The 22,220-nt window shown below is 37.1% G+C and overlaps 1 protein-coding gene across 6 annotated transcripts in view; it reads left to right on the top strand.

Annotated features, from left to right (window-relative positions):
* CDKAL1 (CDK5 regulatory subunit associated protein 1-like 1) overlaps positions 1-22,220 on the top strand; it is a 645,197-nt gene that overhangs the window by 165,307 nt on the left and 457,670 nt on the right. For all 6 annotated transcript variants that reach the window (XM_005869973.2, XM_005869971.2, XM_005869975.2 and 3 more), the window contains exon 6: positions 13,188-13,284. In XM_005869973.2, coding sequence (XP_005870035.1) covers positions 13,188-13,284 — 97 coding nt within the window. The remainder of the gene's footprint in view (positions 1-13,187; positions 13,285-22,220) is intronic.

Raw genomic sequence — 22,220 nt, 5'->3', positions numbered from 1 at the left:
AAAGGAGGACATATGTAATACTTCCAACAGTAAAGATTTTTAAAAAAGGGAAATGGCATTTCATGTTCACATCTGGGTACTTCACCAAGAATCCTAGTTCTCAAGAACCTAGGGGAAGATAGAATTAGAATTATCCCATAGTCCTTATTAGCTTTATTCCACTTTACATGTACAGTATTTTCAGAATAATAATAAGACATGTACATTCACCACCAATCATGATTACCAAAGAAGTAAACATTTTTTTTACAAATACTATCCCTGTCCTCTTCCCAAATATTTTTAATGGGAGTTCTGTATTTTACGTTGTCAAATCAAAGAGCCAGTACATACTCAGTTTCTCCTTTATAATGGTATTCAATCTCACAAATAACTACATATTCACTGGTTTACATATAGTATGTAAATAGCCTTCTATTTACTTTTGATGTTGAAGCCGTTCTTACTAGGTTCCTTAGGCAGGGCTCCTGGGAACAACAGCCCCATAGTTGTGTCATCTTCACAGTTAGTGCCCTTTATACTTGAAAGTCAGTTTTTATGGATATAAAATCCTTGGGTCACATTTTCTTTAATTCTGGTGACAGGATAGTTTTCTCCCCTTATAAGTCATGTGTTCATTTTGTATAGCTGACCAAAGGAATTTTTTCTTTTTCCTTAGAGTTCAGCAATTTTATTACAATGTATCTTAGTGTTGATTGTTCTGGGGCAATAATCATGCACAGTATAATCCAGGGGTCCTCAAACTACGGCCCGTGGGACACATGCAAATACAAATATTGTATTTGTTCCCGTTTTGTTTTTTTACTTCAAAATAAGATATGTGCAGTGTGCATAGGAATTTGTTCATAGTTTTTTTTTTTTTAAACTATAGTCTGGCCCTCTAACGGTCTGAGGGACAGTGAACTGGCCCCCTGTTTAAAAAGTTTGAGGATCCCTGGTAATCTTTTAATATATAGTCAGATATTTAAAAAGATTTATCAGTTTGCTTGAATTATAATTTTTAATGGTTTGTCCTGTTCCATTGATTTAGAACAGTGATTTTTCAACAGGTGTGTCACAAGAATTTTTAGAACAGGCAATACCAGACTATTTATATGGTCAGGGGCACTGACCTCTTTTGCCTTACATTGCCAAATAAAAAAATGACTTTAGCCAACACCATGATAGCCACCTGGTGTGAATAAGTCAAAATTATACGACAAAAATATATTTTTTGGTGTGCTGCAGAATTTTAGTAATTAGTTTATGTGTGCCATGAGATGAAAAAGGTTTAAAATCACTGCTTTAGGGTACTTTCTTCTTCCTCAGGAACTCCTCTTATAGAGGGAGTCTTTGCCTATCTTCAATATTTGTCATTTTCTCTTGCGTCTTGTTGTCTTGCTAAATTAACTTATCAGTAACAGCTTTTTATTAAATTCCTTTAGGATTTTATATATGCTCAATCATTTTATTTGTGAAGAAACCCTTTTAATTTCTTTTTGTTCCAACTATATACCTTTTCTTTCCTTATTGCACTAGCTAAGGCCTCTAGGACAATTATGAATAAAAGTGATGAGGGTGGACATCCTTCCCTTGTTCCTCATTTTAGGGAGAAAAACATTATATTCGCTGTAGTTTTATTACACATTTCTTTGTGGGTTTGAAGAAGTTCTCTAATTTTAGTTTGCTGAGAGTTTTTTCATGAATAGATGTTGAATTTTGTCAAATGCCTTTTCTGTTTCTATTGAGATGATTGAGATGATCATTTGGCTTTTCTTTTTCAGTTTGTTACGTCTAAATGTGGTTCTGTTTTAGGAGCTTTGACTAGTTGTTTGCTTAAGGAGTGATAAAAAGGACCACAAGATTACAATTGGCTGAGAAATAGATTTCTTTTGGGAATAGGGGAGTTGCTGGTCTTTGAAGTGTGCGGATTTTGGGACCCTGTGGTGCTTTGTCATTTGGTGGCACTGCTCTGCTTGACTATTTGCTTACAGGCCCATTTACAAGACCTCCTACTTTTATATTTGAACTGTACTGTGGCTTTAACTTATAGATAACTCAGGAAGCCAACTGCTCTGAGGGCAAGGAGAGTCAAATCATTGTCCATCTTTGATTATGTAGGTCAGCTTTTCTCAGCTCCTTTCATCTGTTATTGATTGGGTTTTCTATAGAAAAGTCACTTTTCCTTTTTACGCAAATTTCTCCATGATTTGGGTTGCTCATGGTCCTTCTAGTTTTCCATCAAGCCTCTGGATTTACTCTCATTTACATGTATATTTGTGTTCTCTGTGGATTTTGGGGAAGAAACAGAAATATGTGTTTCTGTTCACTTAGTCTTCACACCCCTCTACTGGGATCAAACTACATAATTTGACTTTATGTTTTAGAAGGACTGAGAAGGTAGTACATTCACACATCTTATTTTAAAATTTTAATTAAAGCACTGATAACAGCAGCTGCCATGGCTCCACTTATAACTTGTTCCTCCATAGCAATTTTTCTGCAGCAATTCTGAATTTAATTCTCTTATTTCTTTCAGGTCCCATTTCTTTTTTTTTCTAGCTTCAAATTAGGAATTTTATGTTATTTCTGTGAACATACAGTTTCCATTTTTTACTATATAAAAATATAGCGAAAGCCCAGCCAATGTGGCTCAGAAGTCACGGTTTGATTCCTGGTCAGTGCATATGCCTGGGTTGTGGGCTTGATCCCTAGTGTGAAGTGTGCATGAGGCAGCTAATCAATGATTCTCTCTCATCATTGATGTTTCTATCTCTTTCCCCCACTCCCTTTCACTCTGAAATCAATAAAAATATATTTACAAATATATAGATATGTAGTACTTTGTTAATTAGTTCTGAGATTAAAATGGTAACATCAACCTAATAAAGTTGATTTTCTCTTTGTGTGTGTGTGTGTTTGTGCACTTGTGAGCATTAATAACATATATCGTTACTTAAAGGACTAATTGATAGATTAATTTTAGTAGAATTCAGACAAAAATCTTTAGAAGGAAATGGAGCTTTTATATGGGGTAGTCTTAATAATTAAAAAACCATCCTGAGAAAAACATGCTTTGTACAGATGAAGTGAAATGGATAATTATATGGGATTATGTAGTTAAAGCCAACCAAGTTTTTTCTCTTCAGCATAAGTATATATAATTTTTGACCCCAGGTATTTCATATTGTTTCATAGTGACTGTTAAATAATTATTAGTTTATTATATAAAAATTTCTTAATTGTGGCAGTCCTACGTATTGTTTTTCATGTATATCTACAGTCTTTGTTGTTGCTGTACCTTATGATGACAACAGTGAACATAGATGAGGCATTTTAAGCAGGTTTTTCTTTAATATGGGAGCTCATAGTTCCTTTTCATGTGAGTCTGTTTAACTTTAATTTCTTCATAATAGACAACGGTAATAAGGTAGAAAACCTCTTTTTTTGTTGTATATTATGATATATTATGGTTTGTTTAAGTTTTGTTACTAAATTGTGTCATTTGTTTGGTTGTTTCAGTTGATAACTTGAATAGATGCTAATGCGGTTGATGTTAATGTAATGAAGTTTATTTTTTGGCTGCCATTGCAAACAATAGAAATAGCCCTTCCCCCAAATGGTTTCTATTTTGTCCATTTATGTTGGCATTAGGGCATTTTCATAGAAGAAAAGAGGGCAATGTGTTTCACTGAAATTGCTTTTCTTTTTGGAACTAGGAGTGAACAGTAGTTCCAAGATTTGTCTGTGATCAGTTGTTTATTGCTGTTGCAAAAAAATTTTTTTGCCCTTGGGAAGTTTAATGTTGCATTTATGATAAATACCTTTTTGATCAGAGGTCAGATTAATTATAACCAAGAGCTCTATTACGTTTCTGAAGAAATGGACATAGACTTTGTTTTTAGGAAGAAGTGCTAGAGGGGTGAAGGAGAGAGTTGAGAGGAAAATTATGTTTTTTTTTTAAACACTAAGAAAATAATAAAGACTACGATAGTAATTCTTTTTAAAAAATATATATTTTTATTGATTTCAGAGAGGAAGGGAGAGGGAGAGAGAGAACATCAATGATGAAAATAATCATTGATCGGCTGTCTCCTGCATGATCCCCAGTGGAGCCTACAACCTGGGCATGTGCCCTTGACTGGAATCAAACCTTGACTGGGACCCTTCAGTCTGTAGGCCAGGACTCTATCCACTGAGACAAACTGGCCAGGGCCTTAAAAATTGTCTATATGATTTGTGAGAGTGAAAATCTTGTGATGACTTACCATAAAATTTAAATATAGATAAATGGTGTTGACACCAATCAAATATAGCTCCTCTGATTGGTTATCTAGAATTCTGTTGATGGACAAGATAGATTCCTGTTTAATGATTCCTTATTACATTTTAAGAGACAAAAGCATGGCTTTTAATCACAACTGTAATGATTGATGTTATGTTCTGGTATTGGCTTTTGTTTCATTTATTAAATTTCTATATATATATTTTTTAATGTTCCCTGAGATATGTGGATCCTGAGAAGAAAGATTGATTTGTTGAGCACTTTGAGAAGGAATTTATCTGCTGAGGTGGATTCCCCATGGTCAAGAAGGGCCCACATTTTATAAATAATAAGAACCTAACAACCATTTACTGACAGGGGCTTCTCACGTACTTTTTTTTATTGGTAAGAACCTTAGACTGAACTGTCTGCTTCCCATGCTATGCCCTGTTCTTTTAAGCCTTCTGAGTACTATTATAAGGGAATTCCAACTTTTGTTTTTCAGCCAATGGTACTTGCTCCATCGAATCAGAACTACTCCATAACTACCAATCAGGATCCATAATGCTGGCCAATCAGGAATGTGTGATTTGGGTCAATCAAAAGTGATGATTTTGGATACCTCATTTACATAAAACAGACAATATTGGGAACTTAAGTGGGAACTTTCGCTATTAAAAGTGACCTCCCCTTTGTCTCAGCAGAGCACAATTTAGTTTGCTACCTGAATCTGTGTCTCCTGGGCTGCACTTCTTTTGCTCAAATAAATGATTTCTTATTCTTTGTTATAATCTGAAATTAATTTTGGTTTATAAAGTGAATCATATCTAGGCATTGTCCTCAAGAAGCTTATCTTCTGGTAGGGAAGAGATGTCTATTGAAAGAACTGCAGTATTAACAGCCAGTGGCATAAGAACAGTAGAGGTAATTTGGGACAGTGATTCAACAAGAGTATGTTAAACATGAGTGTTTTATACTGCCCTAAAATACAGATATTCTCTGTCCTTGCTCCTCCTATGAAACCTCTTGATCACATAGGAGTTAGTGCTTGCTGAAACCCCGTTATGGCAGCTTTGAAGGAAATGAATCTGTTCTTGTTGCCTCTTTGTCCTCTAGCTGACAATTGCATGATCATGTAAATTAGCCAAGGAGATTACTCTTGCAGACTCTTACCTTTCCCAGTTCTGAATGTCTTTTGCTTGGCCACTTCTTACTGTATTTTTTTTTAAATAACAAAGTGCTTTTCTGTTACCCGCTCCAAGAGATCAGTTTTTATATTAATTAATGTCTCTTTGGGAAAGTGACTTTGAAAAAGATGTAAAACACTAAAAAATTTTGTTTAGAAACCTGTTATAAGTTAAGTGTTTATTTAAAACAACTCTTTATTCAGACTATTTAGCTAATTCTGAATTCTAAATTTGTCTGGGTCTCCCACCAGAAATCAGGTTGGGATCTAACAGTACTCCAGCTCAAATTTTATTCAGGATAGAGCCCAAGTATGCATTTTCCTTCAGAATGTTTTTCTCTTTAATTCATTTTTTAGTTCAAAACCGAACAGTAAATTTTCCTCATTTGTTCCTCAAATCATAACATAGATTCATGTTGTAATTTAATTTTAGTGTTTCTTGGTGCATGTGATAATTAGAGTAAAGTATAATGAGATGTGCAAATTGGATGGTGAATTGCATAAATGTAACAGCTGATCAGGTTGTCTCTTCTTAATGTCACTTTATTAAGGTCTGATATACTGATATACTCTTGAATTTCCTCCCCTCCCCCCCCCCTTCATTTCTTTTTCTTTCCACTCTTTGTTCCTTGCTCTGTTGAGGTTATTATCTCCTAACATAGAGTATCAGGATAGTGATCTTAGGGGAGGTGAACTAATTACAGATTTTTGCTTTACATTTTATAGGGATATTCTTTATAATAGTGATGTGTATCTCATAACTTTAGGTTAATTTTTATGTTAATCCTTTTAAGGAAGGGGTGTTTTACTTTAACAAGAAGGAAATGATTGATTCAAATGCTATGTGCTGTGCGAGTCTTCAATGCAGTTTTAAATGTAGTGAGTTATCAAATGTACAGGGTCTGCTTTTCACTAATTTTTACTCATCTTACTTTGCCTTGGATCTGGAAGTGACATAAAAATACCAGCGAACCTTATACTTCATGATATAAGGGAGAGGAAAAAAACAACCTCTTAGGTTCAACAATTGGGGCCTGGGAATCAAACTGATAAAACACGGATGATAGGAAAACAGAAAAACAACACACAGATTGAAGTAAGCATGGGAGTTCACAAAGAAATGTGACTCCAGTAGGCAATTAGAATTTGGAAATCATACACCATTTTAATAAAGGGGATAAAGAGTAGAGAAGACTTTAGACTAGTGGTTCTCAACCTTCTGGCCCTTTAAATACAGTTCCTCATGTTGTGACCCAACCATAAAATTATTTTCGTTGCTACTTCATAACTGTAATGTTGCTACTGTTATGAATCCTAATGTAAATATCTGATATGCAGGATGGTCTTAGGCGACCTCTGTGAAAGGGTTGTTCGACCGCCAAAGGGGTCTCGACCCACAGGTTGAGAACCGCTGCTTTAGACAGAGGAAAGAGTTTGGGATTCTTGGGCAGGGGTGAGTTATGGGAAGGTTATTAGGACGTACATGGTAAATAAGGGTTGTGTAGTAGGGTTTGCTACACAGGTCAGAGTTGTCTCTGGAGTAGTTGTCTTTCTGGTACTGGAGAGGGAGGTAACTTTCCAAATGGAAATTTGTGTCCTGCTTTTAGCCAGATAGCAGAGGGGAGAGAGCTTTTTCCCCCTGAGTTGAGTCTGCTGTTTCTAAAATGCTTTCAGCTCAAAATAATCTTTATGGCAAAGTGGTGTATTTTAGGGTGGCATATTCTGGTGCCTTTCAGTGAGAACAGAAGATTCTACTAATCATTCATTAGAGTCTGTAGTGGTTTCCTTCCTATTCAAACTCAGAGCACTTATTTTCTTTTGCGGTATTTTATTTAAAAACATTAATATTAAGGTATGCTTTATAATGTATACAATATATGAGTATGAGTTACATATAATTGTATATGTTTTTGTATTTGGGTACATTACCCTCTTTTTTTTACTGGTGGGTGCCTTGAAAAAGAGTTTGGTATCCACTAGTCTGTAAAATTACTTTTACTTATTAAGGAACTAACCATTTACTTACAGTGTATATTTATGCTTCTCTTCAAATTGCATATTTATTTTCTTAGCTTTTTCAGCTTCATGTGTATTCCTTGAAACACAAAGTCCTCTTTATATTTGATAGGCCTCTAAGTATATATTGTACACATAATAGGCACAGAATATTTTGTAAATAAATTTGTGAAGTTGGTGATTGTCATCATTTATTCCAGAAATTTTTATAGATTTATTGCATAACAGTTAGAAATGGTGGCAGTAGATTGAGTTAAAATGTTAAATAACATGTTGAGAATAGCTGACACAAAAGAAAGAGAAGAATCAAAATTCTCTGCACTTGGTTCCCTTTAAAGCCATGAGGCTAGTTAGGCCTACCTGGTGCTTTTTGCTGTTCCTTACTTTCTAACGAGCATGCAGGCACCAGTTCCCCATTTTGAGATTTCTGTAGGAGGTACTGCCATACCTCCTGTCTTTGGTCTCACCCCTTTCCATCATCACTTATATTCCCTGTAGCTTCTTTTAAAAACTTTTTTATACTTCTCATTGAAATTCCCTTTCCACAGTGAACCAACTTTCTTTAAATCCTTAACCTCTTCACAGAAGTCTACACCCTTGTCGTTTATACCACAATGAAACTGGGAGAAAAAGGTCTGTATGTCCTATTCTCAGTTGTTGTTTTTTCTTCTTAAAGTCACAGAATCCTTTCTTCAAACAAAACCATTCATAGACTCTTGGTCCATAAAGCAGATGAAAACACAGGGACAGGATGCAATAGGGGAGCGGAGCAGGATAATGATGACTATTCTGGTCTCCCTTGCTCATCCTCCCCTGTGACCCTGATCTGGTTCCTTAGGGACCGCTTCTGGCATCAGAGTTACACAGCCCTGCTATCAGAGAAAGCCGTCTCTCCTTCATAATCAGGTACCCTTGGGTCTCTTTATAGTAGTGCATGCTGGTTCTCCCACAGGGCTGTTCTCAGCATCCTTTATTACCTCCAGATCTCTATTCTTCCCCTTTATGTAAAAACCTTGGTTCTAAGGCCCATATCTTCCATTTCTCACTGGACTGTGAACTCCTTGAGATCAGTGACTCTTTTTATTTTGTATGTGCGGGTGTGTGTGTGTGTGTGTGTGTGTGTCTGGCATGTGGTGAGTGAATGAATGACAATGAAAAAACAAAATGCTGAATTATGACTTTCTAATAGACAGTGATTTTTATAGGTGTAGCCAAGAACTTGTATTGGCAGTAAGCACAATAACGGAAACCTATTGAACCTTGGAATCAAATGGGAATTTCTTAAGTGGTTCTTATCTGTACTTTGGACTCCTCTTTTCTAGGTGCAATGATGACTACATTCTTTCTCCTCATGGGACATAAAATGTGCAATATGTTTTAGTTTTGTTGGTTAAAAGAATATTCAGTCTTGTGAGTCTGAGATTATATTGTGCTCTAGTGCTTTGGATTTGAATGTCCCTAGACATCCCCAGTTACACATCTGAATATATCTGCTTGGATTATTTTTTTCAGATTAATAAATCCCATCAAGTCTTAGAGTGACTTTATTTTCAATGTTTGGCAGCTCCCTGCCTAAGTCATTAGCCCTGACAGTAGTCGTAGCAGGACAGAGTTGTGTTGCCACGACAAGCTATGTCCTCCTTGGCTGGTTGCTCCAGAGTTTAGGAAGGGCATCATAGTTTTTGAGGTATATCACCGTCCCAGATCCTTAGTTGTTTTCTCTTGCATTATTTGCCAAGTTGTTTTTATGCATTTCACATGGCTACATGCCTACACACAAATAAACACTATAAATAGGTATCCTCTCACTTGAATATTTGAATGTAAACAGTAATCACATGCAGAGTAGTTAATACTGTGCTTGCTTTGTATGGCAGCAGACTGATTTGACCCTTTGTGGTGGTGTTGTGAGGAAGTTTTTATTAATATACATTTAGAAATTAAAAAGCAGATATATATTTTAAAACACCTTCATGAATGCAAATTTTGGTTGAAGACACATAATAATATTTTATGTAAATTAAATATCAATTTGCAGGAAAGAAATAAAGAATAAGAGAAATGAACACGGAGAAGCAACATTTTCTCCCTCCCTGCTACATGCATAGTGTAGAGCACTAGGTTTTTCTATATATATGTACGAATTTCTTCTTTTTCTAGTAGACTATTATTTTGTTCACAAGACATAGGAAAACAAGACTGTCAAATATTAAATTTTGTTTCTACTTTGAAGACCTTTAATATATTATAATATTTGTAAATGTCTATGCTGTTTTCATCAAGAAATGTTTGTTCCAGTGTTTATTACACAATCAAACTCATTTGATATATGTTGTGAAATATAATAAAAATGTAATACTCAAGGGCCCAGTAGATACTGGGGACTCATCCTAGCTCCAGCACTAATTCCACCAAGTGTGGAACTTTGGGTTTTGATCATTGCATCTTCTCGAATCTTAATTTCTCATTTGTTAAATAAGGAATGATATTGTCATCTTTATGTGTTTTCTACGATACTGTGAATTTTAAGATTCTGTACAAATTATTATTTGCATTTGGTGCTTGGCAGAAAAGAGAGGGAGATGTCTTTATGTTTTCTATATTGCTCAAGTTAAAGCTCTAGACAAGGCTATGTCTTTTAATTTAGGAATATGTTTCAAGAAAATATTCATGATTATTTTGAATGAACTTTACATTCAATTTTCATTTTAATTATCATGTCAAGGCTATCTAAAATGAAGACAAGGAAATTCATACTATTTAAAAATTTCTCAAGATATTATTTTTATCAACATTCATATTTTGAAAGATAAAGCTTTTATAAATATGGCTGTGCTGGATACATTTCTAAAGATTTTTTTTTAGGCTTTTATTAACCGTTGAACAGAACTCACTAAGCAAAAAAAAAATAGGATGTAAGAAAGGAATGTTTAGAGCAAAAATACTCTGAGAAATTGCCTTAAAGCTTTTGCTACTTTATTGTGTCACATAAAGTGTGGCATTAAGATTTTGTAACTAGGGTGTGAATTGGCTTAGTCTGGTCTACTTTCTCATTTTAAAGCTGAATTTAGTAAAAGCATGAATAATATTTTAAATAACTTTCTTAGTCAAGCATCTCTGTTTTGAACTTTTCCTCTTTATTTCTGCTGTTCTGCTTACTTCCTTAAAATCGTCCTTGGACTGTTTCATGCCTGGTCTGATGTTTATACTGTCACCAGAACATTTTCCTAGGGTGTTATATATTGGCTATACTGTTTTCCTATGTGGTACATAGTTAACTACATAATGGTTACCTTGACGAAGAGCCATATAAATGCTAACCATGATTATTGTTGGTACCATATTATTGTTGGTGGTGATGTTACCTCTTTTTTGTTTTCCACACCAATATTTTTATCTTATAGAAATGTTCCACCTCTCTAAACAACCTTAAAGCTCGCTACTCAAATGGATTCTGACGTTGGAATCATCTAAAATCTACCCCAAGTTTCACTCCCAGCCAGGTGACTTGCATTTCCAGAGACTTGATAGCATTAGTGGATCCTCAGATTTAGTGTGTCCCATGTGAGTTTCTTACCTTCTATTCCAATTCTCAGCCAGCTTCTCCTGACAGCAAATGGCTGCATTTTTATTTCTTAGGCTAGGCTTCAGCAAACTCTGGCTTTTGGGCCAAATGTGATCTTCTGCTTGTTTTTGAAATGAAGTTTTATTGGAACACAGACATACCCATTTATTTAAGTATTGTGTATGGCTGCTTTTGCTCTAATGGGGCAGAATTGAGTTGCAATAGAGACTTATGACCACCAAAGCCTAAAAAGTATTACTCTCTGCCTTTTATAGAAAACTAGTGCCCTGGTGCACAGATTCGTGCACATTGAAAGGAAATTATTTAGAAGGTGGCTGGCAGGGTGGGACTGGGTGAGACGGGCCGGACATGCCCTGGAGCCAACCTTGCGCTGTCCCTCCTCGGTGTCTGCAGAGTGAGTGGGGGGTCCCTCCAGCAGGTGGGGTCCCTTGGCCTGGCCTGTGGGGATGGGTCGAAACTGGCTCTCTGATATCCCCCAAGGGGTCCTGGATTGTGAGAGGGAGGTTCTCAGGTGATGCCCTCCAGAATCAGGCTCCCTCCTCTCTGGTTCTGAGGTGCATCACCTGAGAACCGCTGCTGCCAAGTCACTGCAGCTTGGCAGCTCCTGCTTGAGTGTCTGCCCCCTGGTGGTCAGACACTCATATTGCGCATCATAGCTACAGGTTGGAAGGTTGCTTAGCCTTTTGTATATATAGATGTTTGCTAACCCCTGCCTTAAACTCAAAACCTTAGCATCACCTTTGATTCTTTCTTGAGGTTTCCCAAGTAAATTTTAGCAAAAGAACTAATCTCCTTTTCTTTAATCATCTCCTCCTCCCTCTCTCTCCCCTCCCTCTTCGCCCCCCCCACCTCTTCCTTTCCCCTGTCTTCCTCTCTCTCTTTCTTTTCTCTCTTTTTTTTCTCTCTTTCTCTCTCTCTCTCTCTCTCTCTCTCTCTCTCTCTCTCTCTCTCCTCTTCCACATGCATTCAGGTCTTCACATCCCTTTGCCAAGGATATTCAACTAATTTCCCCACCTCCTTAAGAGATTTCTCCATTGTCCACTAAATTAAATATTATCCATCCTCTTTCTTAAGGCTCCTTCTGCAATATACATCCTATTAGTCTCCCTTATACAGAAATTCTTTCTATAATGAGATATTTTCTCCTTTCTTTCTTCCTCCTTGTCTTTGTCCATGATATAACAACTCCTGAAGTTTTCTCTGCCTCTATTACCCCACCCCCCAACTTCTGTTTCCCCTTAAACTTCACCCAATTGTTTTTGAGAAGCTTTTTTACTGTCCTTTTCGAGGTGCACATTCTTTTCTCTCCATGATATGTTGTGTGTACATCTTTTGTCACTAAGGGCGTTTTATTTGATGCTGTGTTGCTTATGTCCTTTTATAACTCATCTATTATAAACTATAGGCTTGTTGAATACAAGGCACATATTCCTTTTCACTCTATTTCCTTAAATACCATCATGTCTTAGATGTACATAATAATTAAGTAACTTATTCACTTTATAGGAAGCAGGCTTTTTATTTGCATTTAATTATTGGTGACCTCACAGGCTTTCTTGGATGTTTGGCAATGATCTTCCGTGTTACAGCTGCAGTTCTTGTGGAAACCAGATGTTACTTCTTGTACAGATTGTTAAAGTAAATGGAAAGATTTTTTTGTTTGATAAGGTATTTCACATTTATTACAAGAAAACTATTTGTGTGCAATGATGTGCTTGGTACTGATAAAAAGGTAAAACCAGGTGGTTGAAGCAGGCAATTATTTTCTTGGATATATGTTAAGCAATCTACAGAAGTCAGATCTTTTTGATTTTGTTAACAAGTTTTTTTCAGGATTCCAAGTGGAAAAATTGTACCGAAGTACTCTAAGTTATTGAAATGAAACACTTATAGGTGCTGTTAAAATAGTATTTTATGTTCTGCCTATTCATTCATTCATTTAATCATTCTCTGAATACTTCCTATACTATCTCTTCTATGGTATGATAGACACATACAGAAGTCTTACTATGTTTTTTTAAAACAGTTGTAAGAAAATCCAGTTTCATGCTAGACTGGCTTGTTATTATTTAGAGAATTTCATATGCATTACCATCAGTTTGCACGGGTATACTTACCAGCAAAGGAGTTCACACTGTCTTCTCTTCAATCTTTAGAAGAGCTCAAGAGGAGAACAAGAAGATAGTGCTGGCTGGATGTGTTCCTCAAGCCCAGCCGCGCCAGGACTACCTGCAAGGACTGAGTGTCATAGGGGTAAGCTTATACCTGATGGGGAAAAAGGAAAGTCTTATGTTGTTAAAACACGAAATAACTCCATACTCTATTTTCTGTTTCTACTTTACTTACATGCTGTGTTATAGTTATGAGTGTCCTTAATATACTTCCCCGATTGCGTGAAATTTTGTCATATCTGTGTAACTTTTTCATCATAGCACCAAAAACATGTTCTAGATTATCTCATGAAACAAAAACAAAAACACACATATACACACATACAACTAACAACATAAATAAGTCATAGCATGGAATTTAAGTCCCTTAATAATAACTTGGTCTTTGCCTGCCTGTTCGATATTGCCATATCGTTATAATTTTCTAACCCCACTAAACGACTTGTCATCTCCCAGTATATCTGGGTACACCTACATGCCTTTTTTGGAATGCCCCACTTCCCTTCAGTCACCCTCCAGAAGTCTTGGCTTCAACATTACCATTCTGTCAAGCCTTTGCTGACAATTCTGTGCAGTCCTCGATTAGCCTGTGTTGGGGCTCCCTTTGCTTACTGTGCAGTTACTTGCCATTTGCTCTCTCAGCCTTTTGCAGAGTTGTGATTTTGAGGTTAACGTACATGATTTTTTGATTAAAGCATACCTCTCTGTTTAAATTATTAGCTTCATGATGACAGCTCTTCAATTTTTGTTTTAAAACCATCACGTGTTTCTTCAGCTTTCCCATGATGCCTGACATGCGGTGGGCCCTCTGTAAACGTTGGGTGACTGACCGACTGAATGAAGGAATCTTCCCTTGTACTTGTGTTGTTGGCATACTTTTCCCGCTATTGGGCAGTCAGTTTGGGAAACCGGAAGATTGCTACCTACTATCTCTTATTCTTGTGGCTATTGTCATTCACAGGATGCCCATTCAGTCACTATTTGTTGACCATGTGGTGGTGGTTCATCTTCCCATCATTCAGTGCGGTGGGCCCTCTGTAAATGTTGGGTGACTGACCGACTGAATGAAGGAATCTTCCCTTGTACTTGTGTTGTTGGCATACTTTTCCCGCTGTTGGGCAGTCAGTTTGGGAAACCGGAAGATTGCTACCTACTATCTCTTATTCTTGTGGCTATTGTCATTCACAGGATGCCCATTTAGTCACTATTTGTTGACCATCATTCAACATGTGGTGGGTCATCTTCCCATCATTCAGTATGCTCATCAATGATCTTTTACAGTCTTTAGGTTTCAAAAAACATAAAAATATTGTATGTTCGTAGAAAAAATTTATATGAATAATTGTCACCTGGATTGAGATTTATTGTTTTTTTCCTGATTTGATGTACCAATGACAGGTTCTTATACTGTATTCTTAGTGTAATAAACTTGTTTTCTGCTGTGAGGTCCTTGCCCCACTAGCAGATTTAATAATCTTTGAGCAAACATTCTCATGTTAAACAAACAGAACCTGAATGTTTGGGAACTTAGTTTGTTTTCATCATTTGTCTGTTTACATTTTGATTTCTCTTGGTTTAAGGATTGAAATGAATATGGACTCCGGAGTTATCTTTTCATGTCAGTCTAACTTTCTTCGTAAACATAATCCTGCTGTGTTAGGGAAATAGGAAACTAGTTAGAATTTTGTTTTAGAGATGGAATGTGGTAAAAGCTTGGGATTCATCTTAGATTTCATCTCAAGGAATTAAGTTACCAGAATAGTAGAATTTCTTTCGTATGGCAAAAGCCTCTTCTCTATGTACATATGGTAACGTTTTCCTGAACTCCATTGTGTGCAGTAAAGAGCTTAGTGTCTGTTAGGAGGCAGGGGAGATTCTCAAGATAGTGCTGTTAATGTGGAAGACGATTTTCAGGGATAATGTAAACCCATGGCTGTAACAGCTAAACTTTGTTTTTCTATTTAATCTAGCACCCTCTTGTTCTGTCACCTGGTCTTATTGTATTACCTTTAAACTTCTTTAGATTTATTTTATTTGGCTCCTTTATAATTGGAAAAATAACTTAAGAACACATGTTTTAAAAAGTGAATAGAAAGAAAATCCATAACTCCATCACCCTAACACAATAATTATAACCTTGCTTATCCTCTTCAGACTTCTAATATTTGCATATTTTAGTTAATTATAATCTCCAAACTATTTTTCTTATTTTCCACAAGCTTTTATTCCAGGAGGTTTTTAATGAAATTCTTCATTATTATTCTATTGAAGGATATATCATAATATACTTAATTATTCTTAATTTTTGGATATCAGTATTTTCTGGTTTTTAGGAAATATACATCACACATTAATACTCACAAAGGGGTTTTTATTTTAGATTAAAATCAGTGTATTGTGAAAAGTCTCCAAAAGCTGAATCACACTATCAATAGAAATGGTTCACAGTTTAATTTTATTTTTAGTATTTATTATTTAACTATAAGATTATTCTTTGTCAACATCGTTTTATAGAGCATATAATAGTGATATGACACATCTATCAAAACTGACTCTATTTAAAAATTATGTCCACAGAACCAAAAATTTCAGGGGAAAAAATCTGGAATAGGAAACCAAAATAATCTAAAATTGGTATTTATAGAGACTGTTTCTGAATAGAATGTTAGAATTGTTATAAAATCAGAAACCTTCTGAAATAAAATGAGCTACATTGAAATAAAAAAAATGAGTTATATTGGTTTATACAAAGGAAAAACAATTCTGAAGTGTGAAAAAATATGAAGATGTTTAAATTCAGTGATTTCGGAAACTATTTCTTGGAGAGTGTTTGGAATTGTATTGCACATTTGATTTACAGACTGGATGAAAACTGTTATTCCTTCACAGAATTTCCCTCACAGAATTTCTCTGATAGAGGGTGTTAATAGAGGAGGAAGGAAGAACAGCTGTAACTGCGTTCTGTGCTTTCCCCTCCTGCTGGGATTTGTCTCTGTCACCCCACAATTCAGGGAGGATGTGTCAGTTCTGCTGACCAAGTGATTGAAATAAAAAGCTGCCTTTAGTTGGGCATCAGTGGGTGAGCAAGCTACTTATTGCACACCTGCATTAAAAAGACATACTATCCCATGTTTGCAAATGCTCATAGCATTTGAGAAGAGATTTGATAAGTAAGAAAGATACCATTGTAACATGTTAATTTCCATCAATATCAACCTTTAGAAATGGGGCATTTAATTTGTTTTCATAATCAGAGATAGCAATGTGGTGAGGGCACATAATAATTGGTGATTTGACCCCTGGGTCTTTTTCATTATCTGTCTTGCTGCCTTCTGAAACTATCTAGTTGTGATTAATATTATTTGTGTGGTGGTGCCCGGAAAGGAAATGGAAGTAAAACCTATCAACTTCTAGGTCCAGACCTGGCTTTGGTGGCAGTAACCTAGAGCACAGAGCTGTCTAATTTTTTTTTCACATTGGGAGAGGAGAAAGAAAAGAGAAAAACTGAAGCAGTTTTCCTAGAATGATTAAATGAATTTTTTATTTTTCTGTCTAAAATGTATGTATTTGTAGGTAACCAATCAAGATCTTTTACATTTTTTCACTATTGGAACATTTTACCTTACAGTGAAAAATTTTATTTCCCTTTTGGCAGATAGTTATGGTTAGCTATCCACCTTGGAATGAGTTTTCATGCAGTGTCATCTTTTTCCTGTTATTTTCTACTAGGGACCCAGTGCACAAATTCGTGCACCTTAAAAGGAACTGTGGGCCGCGAGGCTGCAGTGGGCACAGGGGCGGGTCTCGGCCCAGCCTCTGTGCCCCTGCCTGGTCCCTCCTGCCATGGCCTCTGGTCCTCTGTCTTCTGGCAGCCCCGCTCAAGCCGCCACCGCTGCTCCCACACGCTGACTTCCAGCCCCGCTCGCACCTGCTTATAGTGCAGAGCGATTGTCTGCTGGCAGCCCCGCTCCCGCCGCCGCTGCTCCCACACGCTGACTGCCAGCCCCGCTCGCACCTGCTTATAGTGCAGAGCGATGGGGGCCGAAGCCAGTAGGGGTGCGAGCAGGGCCTGCACTGTCAGTGCGTGCGAACCATGGCTGCTGTCCAGATCGCCCCTCAGGAGCAGGGGGAGATGGAGAAGCCCTGAGCGGAGATTGGGAATGGCGCTGGGTGCCAGTGCTGCTCCCACACGCTGACTGCCAGCCCCGCTCGCACCTGCTTATAGTGCAGAGCGATGGGGGCCGAAGCCAGTAGGGGTGCGAGCAGGGCCTGCACTGTCAGTGCGTGCGAACCATGGCTGCTGTCCAGATCGCCCCTCAGGAGCAGGGGGAGATGGAGAAGCCCTGAGCGGCGATTGGGAATGGCACTGGGTGCCAGTAGCGGGTGCGGGGGTCAGGCGGGACTGTGGTGCGCAGGAGCAAAGCATTTTCAGTAACCACCAGAGGCTCGTCCTGGTGACAGTGACCAGTGCCCCGCCTCTGTCTGATGCCCCTGCTCACCTGCTCCACCATCCCACCGCAGCCGACGCCCGCAATTTTCTGCACTCTGCTGTCTGCTGCTGATGCCCGCTATGTTCCGCACAGGCCCCTTAGTGGTCAGTGCACATCCTGGCGGTTTGTTTGGTTGTTCCACTGTTTGGTCTATTTGCATATTAGGGTTTTTATATATATAAAGATTATGTTTAAATTGGCTCCTGGTGTCTAACTAGGTAGTAATGTCATGATCTTGTGACTGTACCTATTGAATATTCCTCTCTTTCTCTTCAGCTCATTTGTTGGCGGGAAAGTTTCTTTTAAAACAACCAGAAAGCAATTGTTCTCTGATAACGTCTGGTAGAAAAAAAAATAGTAGATTTCAGGACTCAGAAAGTTTGGCTTCAGATCCTGGGGCTGCTGCATCTTCTTATTTCCATTCAGAAGTATGTACTGAGTGCTTACTATGTGCAAGGTACTGTTCCGGGTGGTAGGAATGCAGCAGTCTGTAAAATCAGAGATCCCTGTCTTCATAGAGCTTACATTCCAGTTTTGGGAGAGACATCTGGTTTGAGCCTAGATTATTTCAAGCCTCCTAGAGAATGTGGTGGGATGGGTCCTAGACCACAGGGAGATTGATTAGTTGGGAAATTCTCAGTAAGGCTCTGATGGAAATACAGTTTGTGTTCATTGGTTAGGAGTTGTGTTCAGGATATATGGGTGAAATAGTATTTATTCTCTTGAGTTTTTCTTAAGCTATTTCTCAATTATTACAGTAGCCTGTATTAATAGGCATGACATTTATTAGGAAGGTGGGGTTTTTACTATTACAGGAAAGCATGTTTACAAAACCTGTACATTTTGTATAAATTTCTCTGTGCTAATAAACAAGGACTGCATTTGAACTTGATCTTGGTATTGATTCATTAGGCTTATCTTTGTAGTAATTGTATAATTTCTCTAGAAATCCTAAATAAATTGCAAATTAATGCACGTGCTGTAATATTCTAAAACATGCAGTTCACAGCAGAATATACGATGTTGAAAATTTGTAACTGTCAAAACTTCCTGATGTGCAATCTGTGAGCCCTGCAAGCAGGTGCATTTTCTTTGGAGAGCTGAAGAAAAATGTGGCTTAACACAGGTGTCCCTTTATCTCAGGGCCTCTAACTCAGTTGATTTGCAGTGGTTTAAACATCTTTTCAGGAATGCTGCTCTGATACTGAAAAATCAAGCAGCATGATGACCATTTCAAATGTAAACACTTTATTTTGAAATTTTATGTATAATTATAAGTATAATTAAAGCAGCATTTGAAAGAGGCTATATTTGAGGAATTTTCTGTTATATACCATATTGTAAAAGTGAAACAGTGTCACAATAATAGTGGCATTGATATTGAGTGCGAAGCTTGAGAAATAGGGCCGTTCCTGTCTTTCACGACTTCATGTCTCCTAATATTTCTTCTTTTGATATTGTGTTTGTTTTTAACTTGTTATAAAAAATGCAATATCATAACAGAATGACATATACATTTAAAAGCCCATTCATGTTTATACCTTTCTAGATCTGTTATCTTTTTAAAGGCCTCTTCTAATGCACCTACCTATATGTGTATACATTTTTCACCTATTGAATTATAAAAAGAGTAGTTAAGTTGAATTCAGGAGCTAGATTACATAGGTTAATATCCCTGCCGCACCACTTACTAGCTGTTTATCCTTGTATAAGTTACTTATCCTCTCTGTGCCTTAGTTTCCTCATTTGTAGAATGGAGATAATAATAGAACCTGAATTTTGTAAGGATTAAATGAGGTAATATCTGTAATGTGGTTAGCATGCATAGTTAAGTGGTTCAGTATTAGCTTTTTAAAAAACATTGATTCATGTACAAGTAGAATTGAGCATGGGGATGAAGCTATGTGGAATCCACTATGTGCCTAGAATGAAACTATTTTCTAGAGAAATAGAGCTGAATAAAACATATCTGAGTGGTGGTTTGATGAATGGAGAAAGGGCTTTTGAGCAGCAACATCAGCATGTCTAAGGAAAAGCTTGGGTGTTTAGGAATGCCTGGAAGGGAGAAGGAGTGTAACTTGGAGGCAGTAGTTGTAAGAGGCCTAGTTTGGAGTTGTGCAGGTGAGTGATAGAGTAGTGCAAGGTGAAGAGGTGGAGTTTACATTCAGTGTAATGCTTAACTCAGACTCAACAGGAGAGGGTGAAGGACTGGGTGGGGTTAGAAATGGTATAATCTAGCAGTTATTTCTGTATGCCATTTATTAACTGTTAATTATTTTCTTATAAGTTATTGATGGTAATCTATTTTCTTATTTTAAGTCAGATTTATTGAGCTATGATTAGCATACAGTGAATTTGCCTAAAATGAATTTTAACAAATGCATACTGTTGTGTAAGTTCCACCCAAATTAAGACCTAGAACATTTCCCTTGTCCTGGAAAGTTCCATTGTGTTCTTTTGTACTCAGTCCCATCCCCCGACCAAACGCACATACCCACAGTCCTCAGCAGTGACTGTTCTGATTTCTGTCCCTGTAGTTTTGCCTCTTTCAGAATGTCATATAAATGGAATTGTATATTACCTGTTTCTTGCTTTTTTTCACTTAGCATAGTGCAGTAAGTATTCATCCATGTTGTTGTAATTGTTAATCACCACTTTTTATTGCCGAGAATTATTTCACTGTGTGATGAACCACAGTTTGTTCATCTGTTCACCAGTTGGTGGAAATTTGTGTTGTTTCTGGTTTTTGGCTATTAAAAATAAAGCTCCTATAAACATTCATAGATAGGTCTTTGTGTGGGTATGTTTGCATTACCTTGGGTAAATCCTAGGAATGGCATTGTATGGTCACATAGTAAGCATCTGCTCAACCTTTTTTTTTTGTTAAGCCTCACCCGAGGATATTTTTTTCCATTGAATTTTATAGAGAGTGGAAGGGAAGGGTAGAAAAGAGAGAAGCATTCGTGTGAGAGAGACACATCAATTGGTTGCCTCCTGCACCCACCCCTACTGGGGCCAGGGATCAAGCCTGCAACCGAGGTATGTGCCCTTGACGGAATTGAACCTGAGACCTTTCAGTCCAGGGCTGACGCTCTAACCACTGAGAAAAACCAGCTAGGGCCATCTGCTTAACCTTTTAAGGAACTGCTGAGGTATTTCCACCAGCAATTCCACTTTCTTCACATTCTCACCAAAATTTGGTGTTGCCAGTTTTTCAATGTTAGCAATTGTACTGAGTATGTAGTGGTCTGAATTTGCTTTTCTCTGTTGACTAGTGCTGTTGAGCATATTTTGTGTTTTTATTTTGGAACTTGAGTTAGGAAACTTTCTTAAGTAGGACACACACACAGACATGAAACTATTTCTTAGGACATGAAATAAAAGAAATTAATAAATTGGACTTCATCAAAATGACATACTTTTGCCTCTCAGAAGATGCTATTAAGAAAAACAAAAGACAAGCCATGGACTGGGAGAAAATATTTGCAAAGCACAGAGCTCCTAAAAGGGTTTGTATACAGAATATATAAGGGACTCCTACAACTCAACAGTAGAAAAATCAGTCTTTTTCAACTTGAAGAAAGATTTGTCTGTCTTTTTATCAACGTTTTTCATTGTCTTTCAAATTTTTGGTATAGTAGAAAGCCTGAATATTTTGTTGGGGCATAAGTGGGTAATTTTTTTTTGTGGTTTCAAAACTTAAAAGTTATATTCCCAGGATCTAGGAACGGTCTGATAAAGTATCCTATTCCTCTAAATCTGTTTTTAAAAACTGTTTTTTAAAGAATAGAAATGATTTATTCAACTCTTCAATCTACTTGCAGTTTACTATGAAGGACACTTACAGGCTCTATAAAGCCAGAGATTTTTCTTTGCTAGTATTTTACATTTTTACATTACTTTCCATACTCAGTACAGTGTCTGACTCAATAATTGTTGAGTAAATGTTTGTTAAATATAATGTATGCATACATTTTACTTAATTTTTCCATATTGTTCCTAGCTATTCCAGCAGCATTTGTTTTTTAATTTTTCCTTTCCCTCTTTTATGATGCTAACTACCATGAGTTTGTTTGTTAATTGGTATATTAGTTTTGTAAGCCCCATAACAAATTACCATAGACACAGTTGTTTAGAACAACACATATTTTGGAGATCACAAGTTGGACATGGGTTTTACTGGACTAAAGTCAAGACAGTGATGCATTCTTTCCTGGATGCTCTAGGGGAGAGTCCTTGTTCTTCCCTTTTCCAGCTTTTAGAGGCCACTCACATTCTTTGACTTGTGGCCTCCTTCCAACCTAAGGGAACAATGCCATTCCTCAGCCTTTAAGGACTCCTGGGAATAGATGTGGCCCATTGGATAATCTAGGCTGATCTCATCGTCTCAAGGTTCTTAGTTACACCTGAAAAATCTATTTGCCATGTCAGGTAACATATTCACTATTTCTGAGGTTAGGATGTCTGAACATTATTCTGCCTGCTACATATAGTGTGCTTATTAGTTGACTAGAGGCCCAGTGCATGA

The sequence above is a fragment of the Myotis brandtii genome, unplaced genomic scaffold, assembly GCF_000412655.1.
Source record: "Myotis brandtii unplaced genomic scaffold, ASM41265v1 scaffold311, whole genome shotgun sequence".
Lineage (NCBI taxonomy): Eukaryota > Metazoa > Chordata > Mammalia > Chiroptera > Vespertilionidae > Myotis > Myotis brandtii.
Note: the sequence above shows the minus strand (reverse complement) of the source record. Positions and strands in the feature narration are given on the sequence as shown.